The sequence below is a fragment of the Stegostoma tigrinum genome, chromosome 37 (assembly GCF_030684315.1).
Source record: "Stegostoma tigrinum isolate sSteTig4 chromosome 37, sSteTig4.hap1, whole genome shotgun sequence".
Classification (NCBI taxonomy): Eukaryota; Metazoa; Chordata; class Chondrichthyes; order Orectolobiformes; family Stegostomatidae; genus Stegostoma; species Stegostoma tigrinum.
Window position 1 is genome coordinate 13502673 of NC_081390.1, and position 21162 is coordinate 13523834.

At 38.4% G+C, this 21162-nt stretch overlaps 1 protein-coding gene across 5 annotated transcripts in view; it reads right to left on the reverse strand.

The window, feature by feature from the left end:
• LOC125467562 (adenosine kinase-like) overlaps positions 1–21162 on the reverse strand; it is a 263606-nt gene that overhangs the window by 220883 nt on the left and 21561 nt on the right. For 4 of the 5 annotated variants that reach the window (XM_048563586.2, XM_048563587.2, XM_048563582.2 and 1 more), the window contains exon 2: positions 7576–7650. In XM_048563586.2, the coding sequence (XP_048419543.1) occupies positions 7576–7650 (75 nt within the window). Of the gene's footprint in view, positions 1–7575; positions 7651–13033; positions 13169–21162 lie in introns of those variants that run through there. The other variant, XM_048563585.1, reaches the window with a different exon arrangement.

The window sequence follows — 21162 nt, forward strand, 5'->3', positions numbered from 1 at the left end:
AGACAGGCGGGATTAGTTTAATTTGGGATTATGCTCAGCATGGACTAGTTGGACTGAAGGGTCCAATCCCATACTTCATGACTCCATATCATGCTTTTGGAAAGACAATCACTTTTAAGTTCAAAACTTCACTTCGTGAAGTAATGAGAACTTAAAAGCAGAGTTAAGACAGCAAGATTAGATGCAGAATTAATACATGATTAGGAGGTGGTTCATAAATCTAAGTTTGACCTTCAACTTCACTTTCTACCTGTGAGGTCTAGAAATTGGGGAAAAAAAATACAAAAGAAATCCTCACGTGTTAAGGGAAAAGATGATCTCACTGAAGATAGTAAATGTAGTTTACCACAGAGTGAAAAGGAAACCTATCGAAGGAAAGAGAAGTGAAAAAGCTCAGGTGTTTTCACGATATTATCTACATTACAATGTTGGTGGTTCGGAGAAATCACTGGGAAGACAGATGTGCGAGAATAAGATAAGCCAATGAATTTTGTTGAAATGGGGAATAAAAAGCAGAGTGGAAGCTAAAAAGCTGCAAACTGATGCACAATCTGATCAGTGGTGGTTGAGAAGGGCAGGCCAAATCTGCTTAAAGAATTTACTTGCGTGGTTAAGGTTTACTCATGTTTGCCGAGAGGAGCAGGTAAAGAAATTTAAATTGAGATATACAGGAGCAAGTCCATTTTTGATTGTGAGACATAAGGAGATATGTAACCCAGAAGGGGTATTGCCAGAGACAGAGGTAATATGTGGAATTCATGGTGAGAAGAGCAGTTTTCCATTACATAAAATGGGTTTGGAGAGTCTGGTAAAAAGTGGTAAAGTGTTCATAAGAACAAAAGAGAAATTCTCCATTTCTGAAATACAGTTTATCCCTGGTAATGATATGGCTGGATCACCAGGTGGGAGTGATGTCTACTATAGTTGAAAAGCCAGTAGAAAAATCAGGCAACTGCCATGTTAGAGAATTATATCCAGAGATTCTTCCTGACTGTGTGGTAACAACGTCACAAAGCCAGAGGCTGAAGCAGGAGGAGATATCAAGGAGTAATTCAAGGAAGTTGAACTTCATCAGAAACTATATTTGATCAAATGGTTTAGAGAAAACTTGAACAGGTGAAGGACAACGTGTATATTTTTAGTTGAGAGAAATTAGCTGAATCACAGCAGAAAGTCAAAAACTGAACAACTGTATCAAACAGCACACAAAGAATCAGAAAGTATGCCAGAATGTTAGTTTACTAACGATCAAGTCTTGACGAGGAAATGGAAACCAATACATATTCAGGTGGATAAGGAATAGGCAGAAGTTCATCACATTGTATTACCATTGCATTATCAGAACGCGGTATTGCAGGTGGCACATGAATTACTATTAGGTTGTTATTTGGGAATAAGGAAAATTTAAGCCAAAATATGAAAACATTTTTATTGATCTGCACTGCGTAAGGATGTAGTTCAATTTTGCTGGATATGTGATACACGTCAGGTAATTGGAAAACCTCAGGCAGTGATAAAACCAACGCCCTTAACACAGATTCTTGCATTTGAGGGACCTTTTACAAGAATCTGAGTTGATTATGTAGGACCTGTGCCTAAACAAAAAGCGTGAGTCAGCATTTATTGACCATAATGGATGTGTCTACTGCATTTCCAGGGGCCATTACGTTATGCAAGATCATAGCTAAAGGATTATGGTACAGTTACTCAATTTTTGTTTACTAAATACAGACTACCCAACTACCCGCAGAAGTACAACCACATCAAAAGTCAACTTTTCATCAAAATTATTCAAAGAAGTTAAGCAGAGCTTAAAAATAAAACATCTCAGATCTACAGCATACCATCCAAAATGGCAGAGAACATTAGAGCAGTGGCATCGAACTTTAAAAGACTGTGTTGAGGGCTTATACTCAAGGAGGATTGGGATGAAGGAAAGCCATTTGCTCTTCCTGGAATTAGGGATGCACCTAATTAATTCACGAAATTCAGTCTGTTTGAATTAGTTCTTGGGCATGAGATGAGACGGCCTCTGAAATTAATTAAGGAGAAATTGTGAGTTAGAGTTCAGAGGCCACATATTTGGACTGTATTTCAAATTTTGAGGAAAGATTAAATACAGCAGCTGAGTTGACTAGACAGCATTTAAAAGTAGCCAATAGGCGATGAAATCAGAAGCAGACAAGAGATCAAAAATGTGCAATTTTGCCTGTCAAGCTTTAGTCTTAGTGTTACTTCCAGTGGCACGTGAACCTTTAAATGGCAGGGTTTAAGTGGACCATATCAAAATGCAAAGTAAATTGAGTGAGAGGACTTTATTTGGTAAGAACGCCACATAGAAATCTCAGAGTGTGTAAATGAGTATGCTCAAAAGGCATTTTGATCTGGGGGGAAAAAAAAAGCGAAAGGCACAACCTGCCCTTACTAAATCCATCAGAGATAATAGGAACTGCAGATGCTGGAGAATCCAAGATAATAAAATGTGAGGCTGGATGAACACAGCAGGCCAAGCAGCATCTCAGGAGCACAAAAGCTGACGTTTCGGGCCTGGACCCTACATCAGAGAGGGGGATGGGGTGAGGGTTCTGCCAGAACCCTCATCCCATCCCCCTCTCTGACGAAGGGTCCAGGCCCGAAACGTCAGCTTTTGTGCTCCTGAGATGCTGCTTGGCCTGCTGTGTTCATCCAGCCTCACATTTTATTATCTTACTAAATCCATGCTGACTTGTTCTAATCCTGCACTTGCAAGAATTTAGAAATCTCATCCTTAACAATAGATTCTAGAATTTTACCAACAACCGAGGTTAGATTATAGGAAATGCTGTTCCAATTAAAGCAAAATCCTTGTCGACTTAACCCTCTAACATTGGCACAGATTCAAAAACAGATTGACTGTAGGCTCAAAGACAATATAATCAAAGTGAGTTGCAGCAAATGGAGCGCACTTTTAGTAATAGTGCCACAACTAACAATTGTGTACAGACTATGATAAAGTCAATGCAGTTACAAAATCTGACTCATATCCAATTCTACATGTTTGGAAAACTGTATTGAGAAGGTGGGACAAGCAACCTATATTTCAAAGTTGGACTTAGGCGACACTAATCGAGTACTTTTATCCAAAAGAGAGAAAGAAATTTTGGCATTCAGGACACCAAATGGACTGTACCAGTTTCAAGTCATGGCATTTGGTATAAAAAATGTGCCATGTACATTTCAAAGACTAACTAATAAACTCATCTACAAACTGGTGATTTTTAACCACACATGGGAAGAGTTTTTGGCGCATCTATCAGAATTATACTATCAGGAGGCAGGCTTGGTGATCAACCTGGCTAACAGTGAGTCTGCAAAATCCTAAATCACATTCCTGGGCCATGTCATTAGATCTGAACAAAAGGCAACCCAGGGATATGAAAACAAAGGTTACTGGGGAGTTTCCCATGCTATTCACAAAGACAGAAGTGCTCTGATGCCTGGCAATGTGTGTTTTTTTTAACATCAGAATGATATAAAGGGCCTTTGAGGCAAATCTTTTGAATATTTTACATTTACATATGGAAAGATTCCACTAAAATCAAGCATAGAGCTTTTATACCATTCAGCACTGAGAACTCTTGTACTGTGCAACTGAATTTGTGCTTAAAACTCAGATACAACAAATAACCAAGATTCTAAAGTTATCCAGCAGGTAGAGATTGCTGGTAGCATCAGGCTACCATTTGTTACATTTAAGTTTCAGCTACTTTTGCATACAAAGCGGCATTAATTTTAACTGTCCTTAAGGCCAACAAAGCAGAAGTGAATTAAATTAAACCCGCCTCACAAAAATTAGGTAAAGCGCAACTCTGAAGGATGGTCAATGTACTGGGAACTCTTGAAATGTTGAATCTGTCATGTCAATACTTACAAAAGCAAACAACCAGTCAAATACAAAACGTGAACTAATCACATGCCATTATTCAAGATAACAAAGTGTGAAGCTGGATGAACACAGCAGGCCAAGCAGCATCTCAGGAGCAAAAAAGCTGATGTTTCAGGCCTAGACCCATCAGAGGGGGTCTCTGATGAAGGGTCTCGGCCCAAAACATCAGCTTTTGTGCTCCTGAGATGCTGCTTGGCCTGTGTTCAACCAGCTTCACACTTTGTTATCTTGGATTCTCCAGCATCTGCAGTTCCCATTATCTCTGATCACATGCCATTATTCAGCTGTTTTTTTGCTACTTGGAGGATAAGCTTGATAAAGACTCTGGCTTGGCTGACGAGTTATTTGTGTCATTTCTCAATTTGAAAAGCCCATCCACAAAATGAAACTAGACCAAGATTTTGCACCCTTAAATTGATTTAATGGGTATAGCACAGAACTTTGAAATAGCTGTTTGTCATTGGGCCCCCTCTGAACTTTTTCCAATTCACCAGTATTGCATGATATTAATCAATTCCCATTTTTTTGTCCAACAATAGATTCAAAACTTCCAGCGAAGATTTTTAGAAATTGAAATTGAACAAAATTTCTTGAATATTTCATAGTTCTAATTGTTTTATTTAAAATCTTAAGTAATTATATAATTAAATGAGGGAGGAGATGATTTGATTGAGCACAATTCATTCAGAAATAACCAAGTTCCACTGAGAAGAGAGCCTAACTCATTTTTAAACGAGTGCTGAGTTTCTGCCTTAACGTGGAAATGAATTCACTACATGAATTACACAATCTAAATAATTTTCTCATATCTACCCTAAAAATGTGTCATGTATCATCTTGAATCTGTGGAAGCGTTTCCTAATTAAGCTACTTATTTCCAAGTAATTAATCAAATCTGCTTTTTCCATACATTTTTCTAACTTAGTGGCATTAAACCTGGCACAGGTCAACAAATGCATTCCACATCTGTACTGACGTTAGTTTTTGTGAAGAAATCAATTTAAATTAACTTTGGTAACTCGTAGTTGCCAATGTCTTATTTAGAACATGGCTGAACAAAAATAAGTCATGCTAAAAATGCCCATTCACAGATGAAAATAAGCTAGGGAAATCGCTGTAAAAACAGCTACATAAATTTTCTAGCTCCCTGGAACCATCCTATTTATTCCAGGCCAACCAACCTGTAAAGAAAATGCACATACAGCAAAACACTGGCAATCCAATTCACGATGTTGTAGTTCAGTTCTCAGATTGCACCATTTGATGCAAGCTGACACATTTTGCAGTAAAACCTCCAAGTTACCAGCCTCAAACATATTAGGCAAAGTGCATTTGCAAAACACCCCACACCAAAGAATGGTGGGTGCATTGGGACCTCCTAAATCTGTCAAATCAAAACTTACATGAGAAAACAGACCTGCAAATACAAAGTGCAATGGTGTGCTGTTATTTTGAAATATGAAAATTAACCCCAACGTAATGTTTATAAGAGACCAAAAATATAACTGCAGGACTATTTTACTAATCCTACATCTCATGCAATACTGATGCTGTCTTTCAGATGAGGTGGCAAACTGCTCGGGTAAAATGTAGATTTCATATCTCTTGTGAAAGATGGGACCTCTTATTGCTTGTTGTGAGTACTTATCATATGGAACCTTGCCCGCATGGCAATCTTCAAAAGACACAGACCAGAATTGGGTGGGGGCTGCAGGGAAGAGCAAAGATGGTGGGTGGAGACAAAAAGAGAAAAAATTTCAAAACCACAAAAAGAGAGAGATGGCTACAGTGTTTGGAAATGAGACAAAAATGAGCTGAAGGAAATATAGAAAGGGATATGGGAAGAGGAGGAGTGGGAGGAAAGCAAGGAGTAAAACACAAAGAACTTAAAGAAGATATTTCAAGTTTGAACAAGAAAGCTTCTTGAATCTATGTGACTTTTTCCAGTTTACATTTTAATACAACACTCTTTAAAATTATTTGACATCCACAAGTTTAAAAACCACTAAAAGCAAAACAGCGTTCCAGGCCAAAAATAGAATTCTGCCAATGCTACCCAAACATTTAAAACAACATTTTAGCACAAGGCAGCACACTGCAAGGAAATGAATAAGAGTTCCAAGGCCAGTGCATTCAAAACTACCTAACCAGTTGGTAATTACGATTCAAATTATTTTGCAGAAAAGTTAGCATTTAAACACACAAAGAAAGATTTCAGAAAGCCTGATAGTCGCGCTTTTTTTTTGCAAATGCTGTTATATCAGTTTAAACTACACTTATTTCCCTTGATATTGGAATTTATGTTATAATAAATGATACTCATTGCCAGGCATGTCAAATTACAATACATGTTTACATAATTTTTGACTATCATAATCACTGATTTCTATTTAGAAAGTACTATGATGATTACCTATGTTAATCAAGATCCCTCAAATGAGCAGAAAATTAATCTATAACACAGATGCTTTACACGATGCTTATAAATTCATTTAAACAAAGGCAACAAAACTTAAATATGAACACTGTTTTCTTAACATGTAGCCTGATTTAAAGTTAAAAAACAACTTAATAATGAAAGGAAAAGGAACTGGCTTCGAGTGTGCAAATATTTTATGGTTATAATGCATAAGGATTTAAATCTCCAATAGAATATTCCTTTGCAAAATATTGTTTCAACGTTTTTCCACTTTGAAAAGTAACACAACCTATCCAAGTTTTCCTTGATTAGAAAGCAAATTGCACATCAAGTAAAGTTTATGATCTTAATCTACTGTTGATAATGGATGCAAATTTTAGTGTTCGAATTTAACTCAATTTTTGCACAAGCTACAATTACTTGGTAATGTTAATTTTACTGCTGAATTCTGATCCCAAAGTCCACATTTTTTTTTTGCCCTGATTTTAACATTGACTAATTTTAATTTGGCTCTTGAAATAAGATAATTGTTCTGTTTTGCCTTAACTGGCTTCCTTCAGTTTACAATCCAGAAATAATTTAAATAGACATCCCACAGGAAATGTAGTAGTGGTACTGTCACTGGATTAGTAACTCAGGCGCACCAGCTCCCAAAGGCCAAAGAATTAAAAAGAGACTAGCTTTCAGTTAATGGTGACAGTAAAACTGTCAACTGTTGCAAAGGGAATTAAAAAAATCTGGCTCACTAATTCCCTTTAGAAAAAGAACTCTGCTGTCCTTGGTCAATTCGGCCTACATGTGACTCCGGATCCACAGCAACCTGATGGATTCTTACCTGCCTGCTGAAATTGCCTGAGAAGCCAAACTGATCACACCAAATTAGAGATGGCCAACAAATGCTGGCTTTGCCAACAATGTCCACATCCAAGAAAATATAAAAAAGAATTTGGATGAAATGTTGTTTCTTAAGGATATAATGCTTAACTATGTAATATACAGAATATTAACTAAGGCAGAAATATTTTCTGTTGGTGGGATGGGTGGATCTGTCTATATATTCACATTAAATAAGTTTAATTCTCAGTGGCTGTGTTAGTAGGATAAAACTTGTAAATTATTTTCTCAACAGCTTCATACATTCTAGGTTCTGTTGTGCAAATCACAACTTTCTCTCAATCTACAAATGGCTGTGCTTGACTCAAAACATGACCAAGACAGATTGTAAACTTACTTGTCAAGGAAATCCTTGTCCACGATGGCGCAAATGTCAAGAAGGGGGTTTCCCATCCCAAAGAGAGCATTTTGTCTGGAAAAACAAGCACAAAATGGCTAAATTAGCTCATTTCTACAGTAGTGAAACTAGAGAGGCATTCTGTATCTTTCCAAAATTCAGAACTGAAAGGTATGACAGGTGCTAGGCTTCTTAGTCAAAAGATTTTAAGGTATATATCTGAAAAAGTTCTCACTGTCAACAGGCAGACAGAACTGACTTTGAAAACGAATTTTATTTGCCTTATGCTATTTCATTTCAATCATGTAATTACAAAAAAACTTGACAAATATTAATAATTGGCATTTCACTAATATTGTCAGCTTTACTATACAATTTCCAAATTAATTGTTTGCTTATGTTTGATCTTATTTAGGTAATCCGATTGGTAAGACAAAACAAATACAATCACTTGACTTCTACATGAAGAAACCATGCCCAAGTATAAGTTACACAAAATTAAACAGAATAAAAAAAGTGAGCTATAACATCTGAATTCAACAATAACTCCATACAATTGTTTCATTTGGAGCAACATTCAATAAACATCAACGCACTGTTAATTAACATAATTTCCTCCAACTAGTTTGCCATTTACTTCTGGCCCCATTGGATTATCTACATCATCTTTCAGAGGAAGCAATGTCACTGTACGAGTTATGCAGAACCCCAACTCTGTCTGTGGACATAGTGGTTGAAACTGCTACGAAGGGATGTGAATTCAAAAATCTGGAATAACATGTTATCCTAACGATGACCACGTACTACCACTGATTGCTATAAAAACCCATCTAAATGGCTCTTATCTTTTAGCTTAGGAAACTGGTCTTCCTTAACTGATCTGGCCAACGTGTAACCTACAGCAACGTGGTTCACTCTCAACTGCCTCTGGGGATAGGCAATGAATGCTGACCTAGCCAGCTAAGCCCACATCCTAATGAATGGATTAAAAACAACAGAAAAATCACGAAATCCTGCTAATCTTCACTGTACCTGGGTCAAAAATCCTGGAATTCCCTTCCTAACAGCATTATGCGTCAACCAACAGCAGGTGGATGCAGCGGTTCAAGAAGACAGCTCACACCACTCTCTCAAGGGCAACTAGGGACGGGCAATAAATGCCGGCCTGCCAGTGACACCCACATCCCGCAAATGAATAGAAAAAACCCCATAATTATTAAGTAAATCATGACAATAAGAAATGGCTTTGCTATGAAGTGCATTTCTCATTAAAGCAGTACAATTTTCTTCAATAAACTGTGCCAAATAGATCCTGAATCATGACTTTTCGTTTTAAGGGTTTTATGGAACTCACAGATGCATAGTCAAAAGGAGGATGGATTTGGTAGACAAATGAAAACATTTCATTTTAAAATTAGGTCACTGCCATTTTTAAGGCAAGAGCATGTAGCAAAGTTCGAACAAAACATTAGATATCCAAAAATGTATTTGTCTGTAGTCACCACAATCAAATAAGATCATCCATTCAATAGAGTATTAAGTCAGAGAACATTTCAAGAACTTGGGAGTTGGTTATCTCAGTTGTGAACGGTCACAGGGCCAGAAATATTAACTCTGCTTTCTTTGCACAGGTGCCACCAAACCTGTTGAGGTTTTCCAGCAATTTCTATTTTTGTACCTGATTTTAAGCATCTGTCATTTTTTTGGGATGCCCCCCCACTCCCCTCAATTGTTTGGATGGCTGGCTTGCAATGCAGAGTGATGCCAACACCATGGGTTTAGCGCCCGCACCCACCTAGGTTACCACGTAGGACTCTCCTTCTGACCCTCAGATTAAACCATCAGATAGCAGCTCTACTATCTGGTCAGACATCATCTCCTCCTTTGACACAGCTATATTTGCAACACTACAGTACATAGCCCAATTAGTGAGTCTTGGGCAAATTGTTATCACAAGCAAAGCTAAAGCAAAATAAACAGCTTTTTCACATTAAGAACTTGATTTTCCTTCTTCTCTGGCACTTTTGTATTGTGAACCTGGCTGAGTTGTTTGGATCTTGGGTCTAAGTGAAGTCACTTGCAGTTTTTAAAAATTTATTCTGGCATGGGATGTGATTGTCACTGTCAAGGTTTGTTCCAGTGTATCCAAAAGTGCCATTGACGGAGGTGGTTTCATTTGAATGAAATGTCAAACTAGACAACCATGGAGAAAGAAATAATCTCCTTAAATAATTTGTTCACTACAAAGTTCTTTCTTTCTACTAACAGCACTATCAATTTTGATTCCAAAAATTGTATCAAAGATGGAACAAAACTTAAGTCTTACAATCTTTTTGAAGCAATCCCAAGAATTCAGAGGTTTATCATGACCTGTGACACAGCTCAGATGCGTGATAGAAGAATCTCTACTTGCTTTGACTAGTGGAACTCCAAAGAAGGAAAAAGCCAATAGGAAAATGGACACAGAAGAGAAAGAGATAAAATGGAGAGTGAGAGGCACAAAGAAAGATAAAAGGAGAGGTGCAGGCAGAAGAAACAAAGACAATATGGCAAGGACAACAGACATGAATATGAGTGAGAGCGCGAGAGCGAGCAAGTGAACAAAAAGATAGATATGATGAAAGATAAAGACACAATTGAATGACTTCCCACTTTCTACCCAACAATAACGCAAGTTTCTACAGACATTAGCTCGCTATATTATAAGGCTTGTTCATAAACATATGGGATTATGGTTTGACATAATCACATGATTAAAGATCTTCACTTTCTTTATAAAGTTACAGGCACCCTGTGCATGTTTTTAAAACTGCGCCAAAATATATTAAAATGGTTAATCTGTTCACTCAGAGGATTCTTTGGCGTTAGTTGTGCCTGTGCTCCATTTACCTGATTGTGTGCTGAGCTGTAAGATGTGCGATTCATGCCTTTTGACGAAAATTTGGACAGTTAACTTCGGAACCATAAGCCCTCAGTACAAATAAGTAGTGTCAGGTGTTTTGACAGGAGCTACTTCATTTATGCAAATCTTGTTCACAATAAGAAATCGGGAGAATGAATCATCAAGAACAGTATGTACAGCTACAGACCAAGATCTAGGGCTTGCATTGACAATTTATAGACTACAACAAGAAAAGGTTACTTCTATTGTACAACCAGAGGAAGAGTGGAATAATTGTGTTTATTACTCTGTTCGACTACAGCTTAATGTCTATTAAAAGGCTTCAAAACACAATAGAAAGTTAGATCAGAAACTGTAGTTGGTTTCAGAGTCAAATTCACTTCGAGCATCTTAACGCTCGCCAAGTCTTATTCTTGTATCAACTCATGGTCATGGGCCTACATTAGCTCACCAGATGTATGCAAATGATACAGATTATAAAGCTCCGCATGGCACTTGGCAAATCACCAAAATAACAAATGGAATCAAGAATTGACTGTGTTGGAATTTGTGAAACAAATGAAACTGACCATCCTCCACAGCACAATTCCATTAAGGTCACTGTTCACCATTGTTTTTAGCAAAGCACTGTTGATGATCTGACATTCAGAAGGAAAAATGCCATGAATTAGCATGACTATCTTGATTTCTCATGGTCATTTCTGGGCACAAATTTCACGTGTCATCAGTTGTCTGTGAAATTGACATTTATACTTGCAGGTTTAGTTGAATGTTAGGAAGTATCATTTCATTTTTTAACCCCAAAAGATTAAGCCAAGTTTTTTTTCCATGGCCTACTATATTCAAAAAGTAACTCTTAGCCAACTCAAATGTTCTCCAAAAATAAACATGCTTTTACTGTCACTTACTGGCAGACATCAAACAGAGGAGTCACTACTTGCAAAAGCCCCACACCAAGTGCTATTTAAAAATATATGGAAGACATAGGAATAATTTAAATGTGGTAACATTTCACTGTGCTTACGATTTATGCAAATAATTGGAGCCTGGCTATAGCAAGACAATACATCCATCACCTGCTCTTTTTTAAAAAAGGACACCATGATTTTCATATTTATTATTCTGCATGGATTATAATTATGGCTGACGGAAAGTACGTTTGTTTCAGTTTTTTTTAAAAAACAGTCAACTATTGCACTGCAAATGCCATAAGATGCCCTGACCTAAAAATCATTGTCATCCAAATCTACTTTTTAAGAATGTATCTTTAAGCAATTGAACTACAAAGGGTTATCATTCAGATTTTTCATGTTACATTTCTGGTTAATTTTCTAACAAATGGAGGACTTAAGCAATGTAGCTACTGAATTAATTTGACTATTGTCCGTTGTGAAGTTTGGGAATTATCTAGCAGACCTGGAGCTGAATTACTGAAATACAACCAAGAACCAAATGCATCACCCACTAGATATGAGGTCACCCCACACGGTAAATTCCCAACTTCTGAGCCATCACAGACATGGCAGAGTGTTTGTTTAGCAACTGTTTGCTCAGAGGGAATAATGGACAAATTGTCAATTTAAACTGAAGTTGCATTTCCACCCACTGCAATCTTGTATTTTTGTAATTTAAAATATAGAGAACACTGTAACATCGTACAAAAGAAAAACAAAACTTAGTTTTGAACCACATGCTGTTACTTCAAACCGTGCATTGTTCAGCATTAGCCCACGAATACTCTCAAAATACACTAGAACCGTCACAAACCAACAGCGACAAGGTGAAGTTGGGATTTTAATCTTCGGACTCAAATAACCCGTTAATAAAGCACATGTTACATGTGGTATAATTTCCTGGCGGTAGGGGAACGTAAGACGTTATGCCTTAGCGCAAGTTTGAATGAAAAAAAAACTCTCATGGTAAAGATGAAATAATTTAAATTCTCCAAGATAGAATTATTCTTATCAGAGCAATTTTGGCACTGGGGTCCTGTTTAAGTGGTTCGAGTATGGAAGAGCATAATGTAATATATAAAAACAAACTATGATTCAAAGTGTTGAAGTTGAATGATTTTAGCGTCAAAAGGAGATGCACTGGACAAAACACCACAGAACTTGAAGATGCCATTCCCCCATTGGATGAGTCGTTTGAAGTCGTAAATTTGGAGAGCGCGCAGCGAAACAGTTCCTTTTGCCACATGGAGAAGGGTAGCCCAAGGGGAGGGGACGACACGTTATTTCTTCAATGATTTTATTACGGTCTGTCGCTGTCAGTACGCAAAGGGGTCGTTCCTCTGTGCAACAGGTGCTTCAAGACATGCATCTCGAAAATGCTTGACTCGAGACTGCGCATTAAATAACCCGACTATGGTTGCTGCAATATTAAATCAAGTGTATATCTTCTAGTTATTGCATTCACAGCAACTGACAGCGACTACAACTGACAACAGTTGTAAAAGGGTAAAAAGGCCACAAGACATGTAAAATTGTTAAATAAATAGAGCATCGATAAAATTAGACACATTAATGGATCTGTACGTAATTAGGAATTATTTACCTCAAGCATGTCATGGTTCTTTTAGGTTGCGGATGTGGTAGAAGAACAGCTTGGTTAAGCAAATACACCTCGCGGCCAGTTTGAGATTCAAGCTCGTGTCTCTCCGCAAACTGACATCCGTGAAATGTATCAAACTAACCTGGAACCGGAAACCCCGCCCCCACTGCTGCCCATTCATTCGCAACGTCCATTCACAACGTCGCAAGCTCCTGCAAGTGCTCTGATTGACGGGTCTGATATCCAATCAGCCCACCCCTTTGAAGCATTTTCCACTTGAGTTCTTCACGTCAGTGATTCTGGGTTGTTTGCAGCCTTTTTAAAACAAACAAGCTTTTTGCAAGCATGATCGAATTAACGATGCTCCACTTTAACAACGCGGAAAGCATCCAGAAGTCAGGAAAATTCTCCTTGCTCATTAACATTAACGTCAACTTCTTTAGTTATTTCGGAATCCGCTGTTCTATAGCCCCTATATTATTAAATAGTAAACCTTGTACAATTTACACACGAGTGGGCAGATATGCAGACAATATGGAAAAACTCCAAGCTATTTAGAAAGACGGTTCTAAATAAGAACACAAGTATCAACTTTTTTTTAAGAATGGCAAAAACAAATAAACCAATAAATTAAATAAACCAGCAGATACTTGCAATTGTCAGTACTCCGAATTCCATCTGATGCCAAAAGGTATATTTATAAAAGGACCACGAGAATGAAAATATTCTTTAAAACTTGGTGAATATTTATGCATTGCAAAGCAAGTAAAACTTGAACCACCAAAACAGACCCAACTCCTCTACTTTCTTTTACTCTTCAAAATTTGACAGGCAACTAGTTTTGCTCCTCTTTCTCAAATCATTTTCCTTTCTAATAAAGAAAGAGCAAAAGTAGGCCACTCAGTCCTTGAAAAATTATGGCTAATCAGATTTTAATTTCAATTCCACATCCCTGTATCTCCACAGTAATTTCACCACCTTGGTAATCAAAAATTCAACTATGTCTTTTGAGGAAGAGAATTCCACAGACTCTCAATCTTCAGAGAAAAGTCTCCTTATTTCTGTCTAAACGGACAACACCTTATTTTTAAAAGTATGGCAACTAGCTCTAGATCTTCCCACCGGAAGAACAACCCCTTCCACATGCATCCAAATTCAGCCTCCTCAGGCTGTTGTTTATTTCAATATAGCACATTTGACTCTTCTGAACTCCAGACAGATAGGTTAGACAGATAAGGACTTTCTTCAAATAAATCTACTCTTTCCATGTATAAAGTCACATGAGGTCTCACCAATGTCCCGTACAACTGAAGCACAACTTCCTACTTGAGCATTCAATTCTCCTGACAATAAAACACAACATGTTAGCTTTCCTAATTACTTGGTGTAGCTGCATACCAGCCTTTTGCAATGCATCCAAGAGGATACCCAGGTCCCCTCTGCAGAGTTCTGCGACCTCTTACCGGGTTTTTTCAGTCTTCTTTCTCCCACCACACACAATTTCACACTTTCCCACATTGTCATCCATTTGCCAGATCTTGGCCTGCTCACTTAAAAAAAAGGATATGGATAGGTTAAGTCTCTCAACGTTGCTCTTCATAACTCACTTTCCTACCTATTGTTGTTATCAGCAAATTTAGCTGCCATAGCTTCAATCCAGTCATTCAAATTATTTATGCACATTTTAAAAGTCAGGGCCCCAGCACTGACCTTTGTGGCACGCCACTCATGACATCCTGCCAACCTGAAAAAGACCAATTTATTCCCACTTTCTGCTTCCTGTTAGCCAGCCAATCTTCAATCCATGCTAACATCTTACCCCCTCGAACATTAAGGGTTCTTGAGGAAAATAAAAGCTAATACAGCACTTATCAAATACCTGCTGAAAATAACTAACTACAATACATCCACTGGTTCCCCTTTAATATAACACTATCTACTTCTTCAAGGAACATTAATACATCGGTTAAACATGATCCCCCTTTGTTATAACCATGTTAATGCTGCACGACTATCTTGAACTTAAATCAACTGCCCCAATGTAATAACATGTTTACTAATAGCTTCCAACATTTTCCCTAGACGTTCAGCTAACCAGTCTAGATTTTGGAAAATGTTCTCAAATTCTAAAGGTTTTTTTCCCTTCTTCATCTAGTAATACTTCGGTTTTCTTTCAACCATTCTGTCCAATCGTCTGACCTGGTACCTATCTTTGCAAAATTTTATGTTGAAATTTCAATTTGATACTTCAACTTTTCTTCTAAAAAAGTTAACCATGGACACCGAGACCATCCCTTAGAAATGTTCTTCTTTGTTGGAACATCTAATCTGTACTTTCGGCAATATCCCTTTACATGTTTGCTACTACAGGTCTAGTGATTTATCCCTGAACCTAAACGTTAATTCACTTTTGCCAGTTTGGTTTTCATGCGGTCATAACTGACCTTGTTTAAGTTCAAAACAGTGGTCTCGGACTCACACTTCTGTCCCTGAAACTGTACGTAGCACTCAATCATATTATGGTCACTGCTACCAAGGGCTATTTTCACTAAAGGGTTGGTAATTAATCCTATCTGATTGATCAAAACCAAATCTAATATAACCTGTTGTTTGGTTGGTGGCATAACATGCTGATTTGATGAAATGTCCGCAAACATTCAATGAATTCCTCATCTAGACTATTTTGTGCCATCTGATTTTTCCAATCTGTATGTAGGTTAAAATTTGTTATGATAATTGCTGTACCCTTTTTTTTAAACAAGCTCCTATTATTACTTCTTGCTACTCTGTCTTACCATGTGGATACGTTAGGGATTTTATTCAGAACTCTCACAAATGATCTCGTCATTCTTCATCTCTACCCAGAAAGCTATTATGTCCTCATTTCCTGATTTTTGGTCATCCATCACTTGCATCAATATCATCTTTAATTAACAGAGCTACACCTCCACTCTGTCACAGGGACCTGACCTTCCTAACATGGCACAGACCTTTCAATTTTCAGGTCCCAATCTATTTCATGTCAACCATGTCTCCAATGCAGCCACTAGATCATACTTATTATCTGAAATTGTATTTCAAGTTTGTTTGTTTTGGATGAATATGGAATTCAAATAACGTCGTTTTCTTGCTTTTGTAATCGAGCCTTATCTGACAATTTGCTCTCAGATCTGCACTCTGTCACTTCCTATCACTGTTCATTATTTCTCTTATTAATTCATTTCTCTGCTGCATTTTCTCCACTCTAATTCACAAAATAAGCTAAAAGCAATTGATGGTGTGAGGCCAATACAGAAAAAAGTGTTAATACTACAACTATGCTGTCACTCTTATACCAATGCAAAGGGATGTCTGTCCACTAAAGCAGAAACCTCAAAAGGAGGTCAAACACCAACTTGAATTTATACAATATACAGCATTTACTACACTGCCACCTTTGAAGAAAACATTTGATTTAAAAAGAATATATTTACAGACCCAGTTCTCTTTTGCAAACATTTAAAAAACCTAGATTGTAAGGATACTTGATTTTCAAACATCAGCTTGCGACTGCTTAGGTCAATATCTGTGGTGTCGTTTGAATGCAGTGTTGCGCTCTAAGTGGTAATGTACAGGGTTCAAGTAGAACAGAAAAGGCCAAGCAAAAAAATGTTCACACTGAGTAGCTTCTAATCGTCCAGCCTTTTCTGATCTATTCTCTTCTCTCATCCAAATCTGACACCTACAGGTGCAAAGCTTTGCATGAGCACGCATGCATACTCAAAGGTTTTTGAATACTAAACCTTCTGGGCCATCAAACAGGGAATATCTTTGTAATGTGAATAAATGGCACCAAATCCCAGGATACAAAATAATTAAATGTAACATGAAATGCAGAGCCAGAACCAAGATCCTGCAAGCCACCTTTTAATAACACTTGTATGCAATGAACAAAGCAAAATCAAAACAATGAGCTTTTCATAAATAAACACAGCATTCACACGCTTCAGTTACTAAAGCGTGTAACTTTGTCCAGACCCTTGTCATTTCTTCATGACAAAAATGTTAGGAATGCTATACTCCCTGATTGCATGCTTGCTGCAGTGGATGCAAACAGAAGCGTAGTCACTTGGGCATAACTGGATCTAGACCTCTCCCCCTTTTCTCTAACAAATCGGCTCTTAGTGCAGTCTCAAACGTCTCTGCAGCATCTCTAGACATTTCTGTATCTGGCCTGCAGTTCTCATCAGTAATAATCAATGTAACACAGAGAAAGGCTTTACTTGGTGAGCTTCTGTTCCATTTTGGTGTTCAACACCATCTTGGGCAAACAACTGTCATCCATTCGGGCAATTCTCAATTTCGTTATTTCCAGGACTTCAATGTTTGTGATGCAGTCCTGACAATGGATCGGAGGATGCAGAGAAGTCAGCACTGACGGAAGCACTGTTGACATTACAGGAACCATGGTTAACACCACACACAAAAAAAACTCGTGAGGACTGTGGCTTTGCATAGAGTTTGGTCTGTTCTCTAAGGCTATGGTTGCTTCACAGTCATTCAGCATCAGAGTGAGTGGTTTGTTTTTGAAAGTCTATTGTCCACTTCCTCATCAACAGTAGCATCAAATGAATGATGCTCACCAAATTGGCAAATTGTTTAACAGCATTCAGCTTGGGTTGCCTCAACATCAAAGCTAAGTGATATTCTTAGGAGTGTATTCTATATTGTTGGGATGCAAGTTGACATTGCAGGACTTCAGTTTTCTTTAGTTTGAAGAATTATGCTGCTCTCGTTATATGTTTCAGGTCTGCTTCAATGCAAACGAGGAGAGCACAGTTGGTGAAAGTGAATCACAGATGAGCTTCACCTGTTTCACTGTGTGAGCTTGAAAAAAAAAATCTGACAAGTAAATATCATAAGATCTAGTGTTGCCTGTTGCATCATCGCATTCTGGCAGGCAGATAAAGTCAGGTCAGCACACATCCCTGCTTCACACCACTGATCAGAAGAGATTTGAAAGACTGGTCTTGTGCTTGACTTGACAGTACGTATTCCATGAAACTGCATCACTGAAGGCAGAAATCTGTTTGGGTATGTTTTATTTTAAAAACAACAAGAAGTTTCCAAAGTGTATCTTTACTCTGTCAAATACCTTGGCAAGGTAGGCAGGGTATTGTATGCAGTGTTGAGTACGCGCCTTTAGCGGTCAGTGGACTGAGTATAGAAGTTGGGAGCTCATGTGGTGGTTGTACTGTTAGGCCAATTTTCGAATATGCATTCAATTCTGGTCACCCTGCTACGGGAAAGATGTTCTGGAACTTGAAAGGGTGCAAGGTGCAGAAGAGATTTACAAGGATGCTGCCAGGTTTGAAAGGTTTGAGCGATAGCAGTAGGGGAGGGGTGGGGGGGGGGGGGGTGCTGAACAGGCAGGGGCTATTTTCCTGGTGCCTCAGAGGCTGAGGAGCGACCACAGAGGTTAATGAAATCATGACAGGCATAGGCCGGGTGAAAAGTCAAGGTCTTATTCCCAGGGTAGAGTCGTCCAAAACTAGAGGGCAAAGATTTATGGTGAGGAGAAAGATAGGAAACAAAAAAGGACCTTAAGGGCAACATTGTCATCGTACGAAGGGAATGAGCTGCCAGAAGTCATGGTAAAGGCTGATACAATTACCCAAGTTAAAAGGCATCTGGATGGGTACGTGAATAGGAAGGGTTCAGAGGATATGGGCCAAATGCTGGCCAGTGGGACACTAAATTATTAGCATGTGTGTTGGTATGGAATTGGACTGAAAGGTCGGTTTTCATGCCGTGCATGTCTATGACTCTACCAAAACGATATACAGGTCTTTATTTGGTTCATAATAGTTTTCTACAATTTTTTAGAATGCTAATACCACGACTGTGGTGTCTCCATTTGCTCTGAAGTCACATTGGCTTTCTAGGAGTTTTTCTTTAATGGTAGGCACAAGGTTAGTCTGATGTATTCTGGCAGGATCTTCCAAACAGTAGAAAAGAAGTTCATGAGGTGGCTTTAAGAATAGACTAACTTTCATTCTTAGTTTTTGATAAAGGCAAAAAGATTTTGGGGAATCCTAATCCATTCCCAGCAGACTATGAAAAACCCGCCATGTTTGGTAGTCAGGCAGGTCTCCCAGTCATCAAAGCTTCAGCTGGAATGCCACTGACTCCAGCTGTTGTTGCTCTTTATCTGGTTGACTGCTGTCACATTTCCTTCCAGAGTGCAGATCTCATTCATTCTTACTTGACAAGCTGCTGTTGGATGCGGTTGATGGGAGTGCTTCAAAGTCCCCCAACAAGCAATCCACGGCTGATTCCTTATTCGTGTGTACGGCCCTGCCATTTGTGCTCCTCAGAGTCTTATTTTTATTTGGTAGGCTTGACCACAGACTCCTTTCCTCAGAGCCAACTGGCTGAGGATAAGCCTAATGAGCTGACCATTTTATTGATAGCAGTCTTTAGATTTCCTCATTTTCATGAAACAACTCCACCCTCAGCACCAAGAAGAACAGGAAGACTTCACTGGAAGTATTATGTACTGCGATTCTAACATACTCTTGGGGTCCACCTGAAGTGATATCAGCAGGGACAGAAGGACATTCCATTTTGCTTTTAGGGTTCCCTGATAGATAATCAGTGCAAGATGAGGTTTGCAAGTTATTGGCTCAATTTTTTTGATGCGTCGTCTCTGGGTTTGTTCTCCAGCTTAGGTTTGAAATAAGCAAACAAGCCTGTGAGCTGTATTACAGTCAGCACTGGGTATGACGTGAATAGCAAAACATCCTTTACGTCACAGTGGCACAAGAAATTAGAGTCCATCAGGTGTTAGTGTTTACAGCCAAGGTCTATAAAGGCCTTTTTTTTTCATTGAAAAGGTGTTGGTTCATACAGTGGCATTACTGACCAGAGCCTCACCTGAATATCTCCATTTTCATTGCAGTTTTCAACTCCATGCTATTTGGGTGGTCCTTCGCTGCCAGGCTACCACAGGCAACACTGGCATTGAATTCAATGACAAATTTTGTCCTTGAACGGGATATTCCAAATGACTTCCTGAGATATGTGCAGAAATTTAACCTTGACAATAAGCTGAAGGGTGGTGCAAGAACGCTCCACCCCAATTTCGAAGCAAGCAGCCATCTTCTATATTTCCAGGTGATGATGGTACCTCCATGTCATCAAAATGATTTAACATCCTGAGCCATCTTCATGCAAGATTGGAACTGCTTTTTCAGTCTTATCTTACACATATTTTCACTTACTTCCCATCACTAGGAGGATTTAGTTGTGTTGTTGAGTTGCATTGGATTATTTTTCTGTTCTGCTAGCACAAGGGAGCTTTAGGATGAAGCTTAGTTTGCACTAACTGACCTCACTCTGAGCCTTGCGTTCATCTGCTGAGGCACAGCAAACTAACAGCTACGTCAGGAAGTCACGGATTTGGATTTAGATTTAGAGTTTCCCTCTCCTGAAGTGGGGTTGGTGACCAAGGCTTGAGAAAACCCTCCTTGTCATGCTGTTTTATCCATAGATAATAAATCAACAACCAGAATCTAGGATGTGGCATACCTTTGGTCCGGAACATGAACACTTTGGTCATGTGTCTTGGAATCCTTCCATCTTGGTCGTCATCTTTTACAAGGAAGACATCCATCCAGTGGCGTCATGTTCATCATTCTCCCCTCACTACTTCTGTCCCTCAAGTAAGAAGCATTAGAGGGGGCGGTACTTGTGAGAACTGGATGTAGGTGTCATGGTTCCAGCCCATCCTGTGAGCAGAATACAGCTGACTAAAGGTACAAGGATACTACCTCTGATACCCCAAGTGCAGACCAAATAAAATATGCGTGGGCCTTCTATAAGGAACACATAATTTATACCCATACATCTGATCTGCAGGCATAAGATAAGTAATACCCAATCAAATTGAGAAGTTTTCAAATAACTATTTTAATGAATGCATTAAGACACTTCAAGACAGGACAAAGGTTAATCCTGGTGCTGTGCTATAATTGTATTTTATACTTTCTTCTCTGCTTAAAAATCATATTTTTGACACCAAAATGCTGAAGGACAAAATAATAAATGAATTATTTCCAGAAATTCTCATGATTCATGGAGAAAATGTAGCT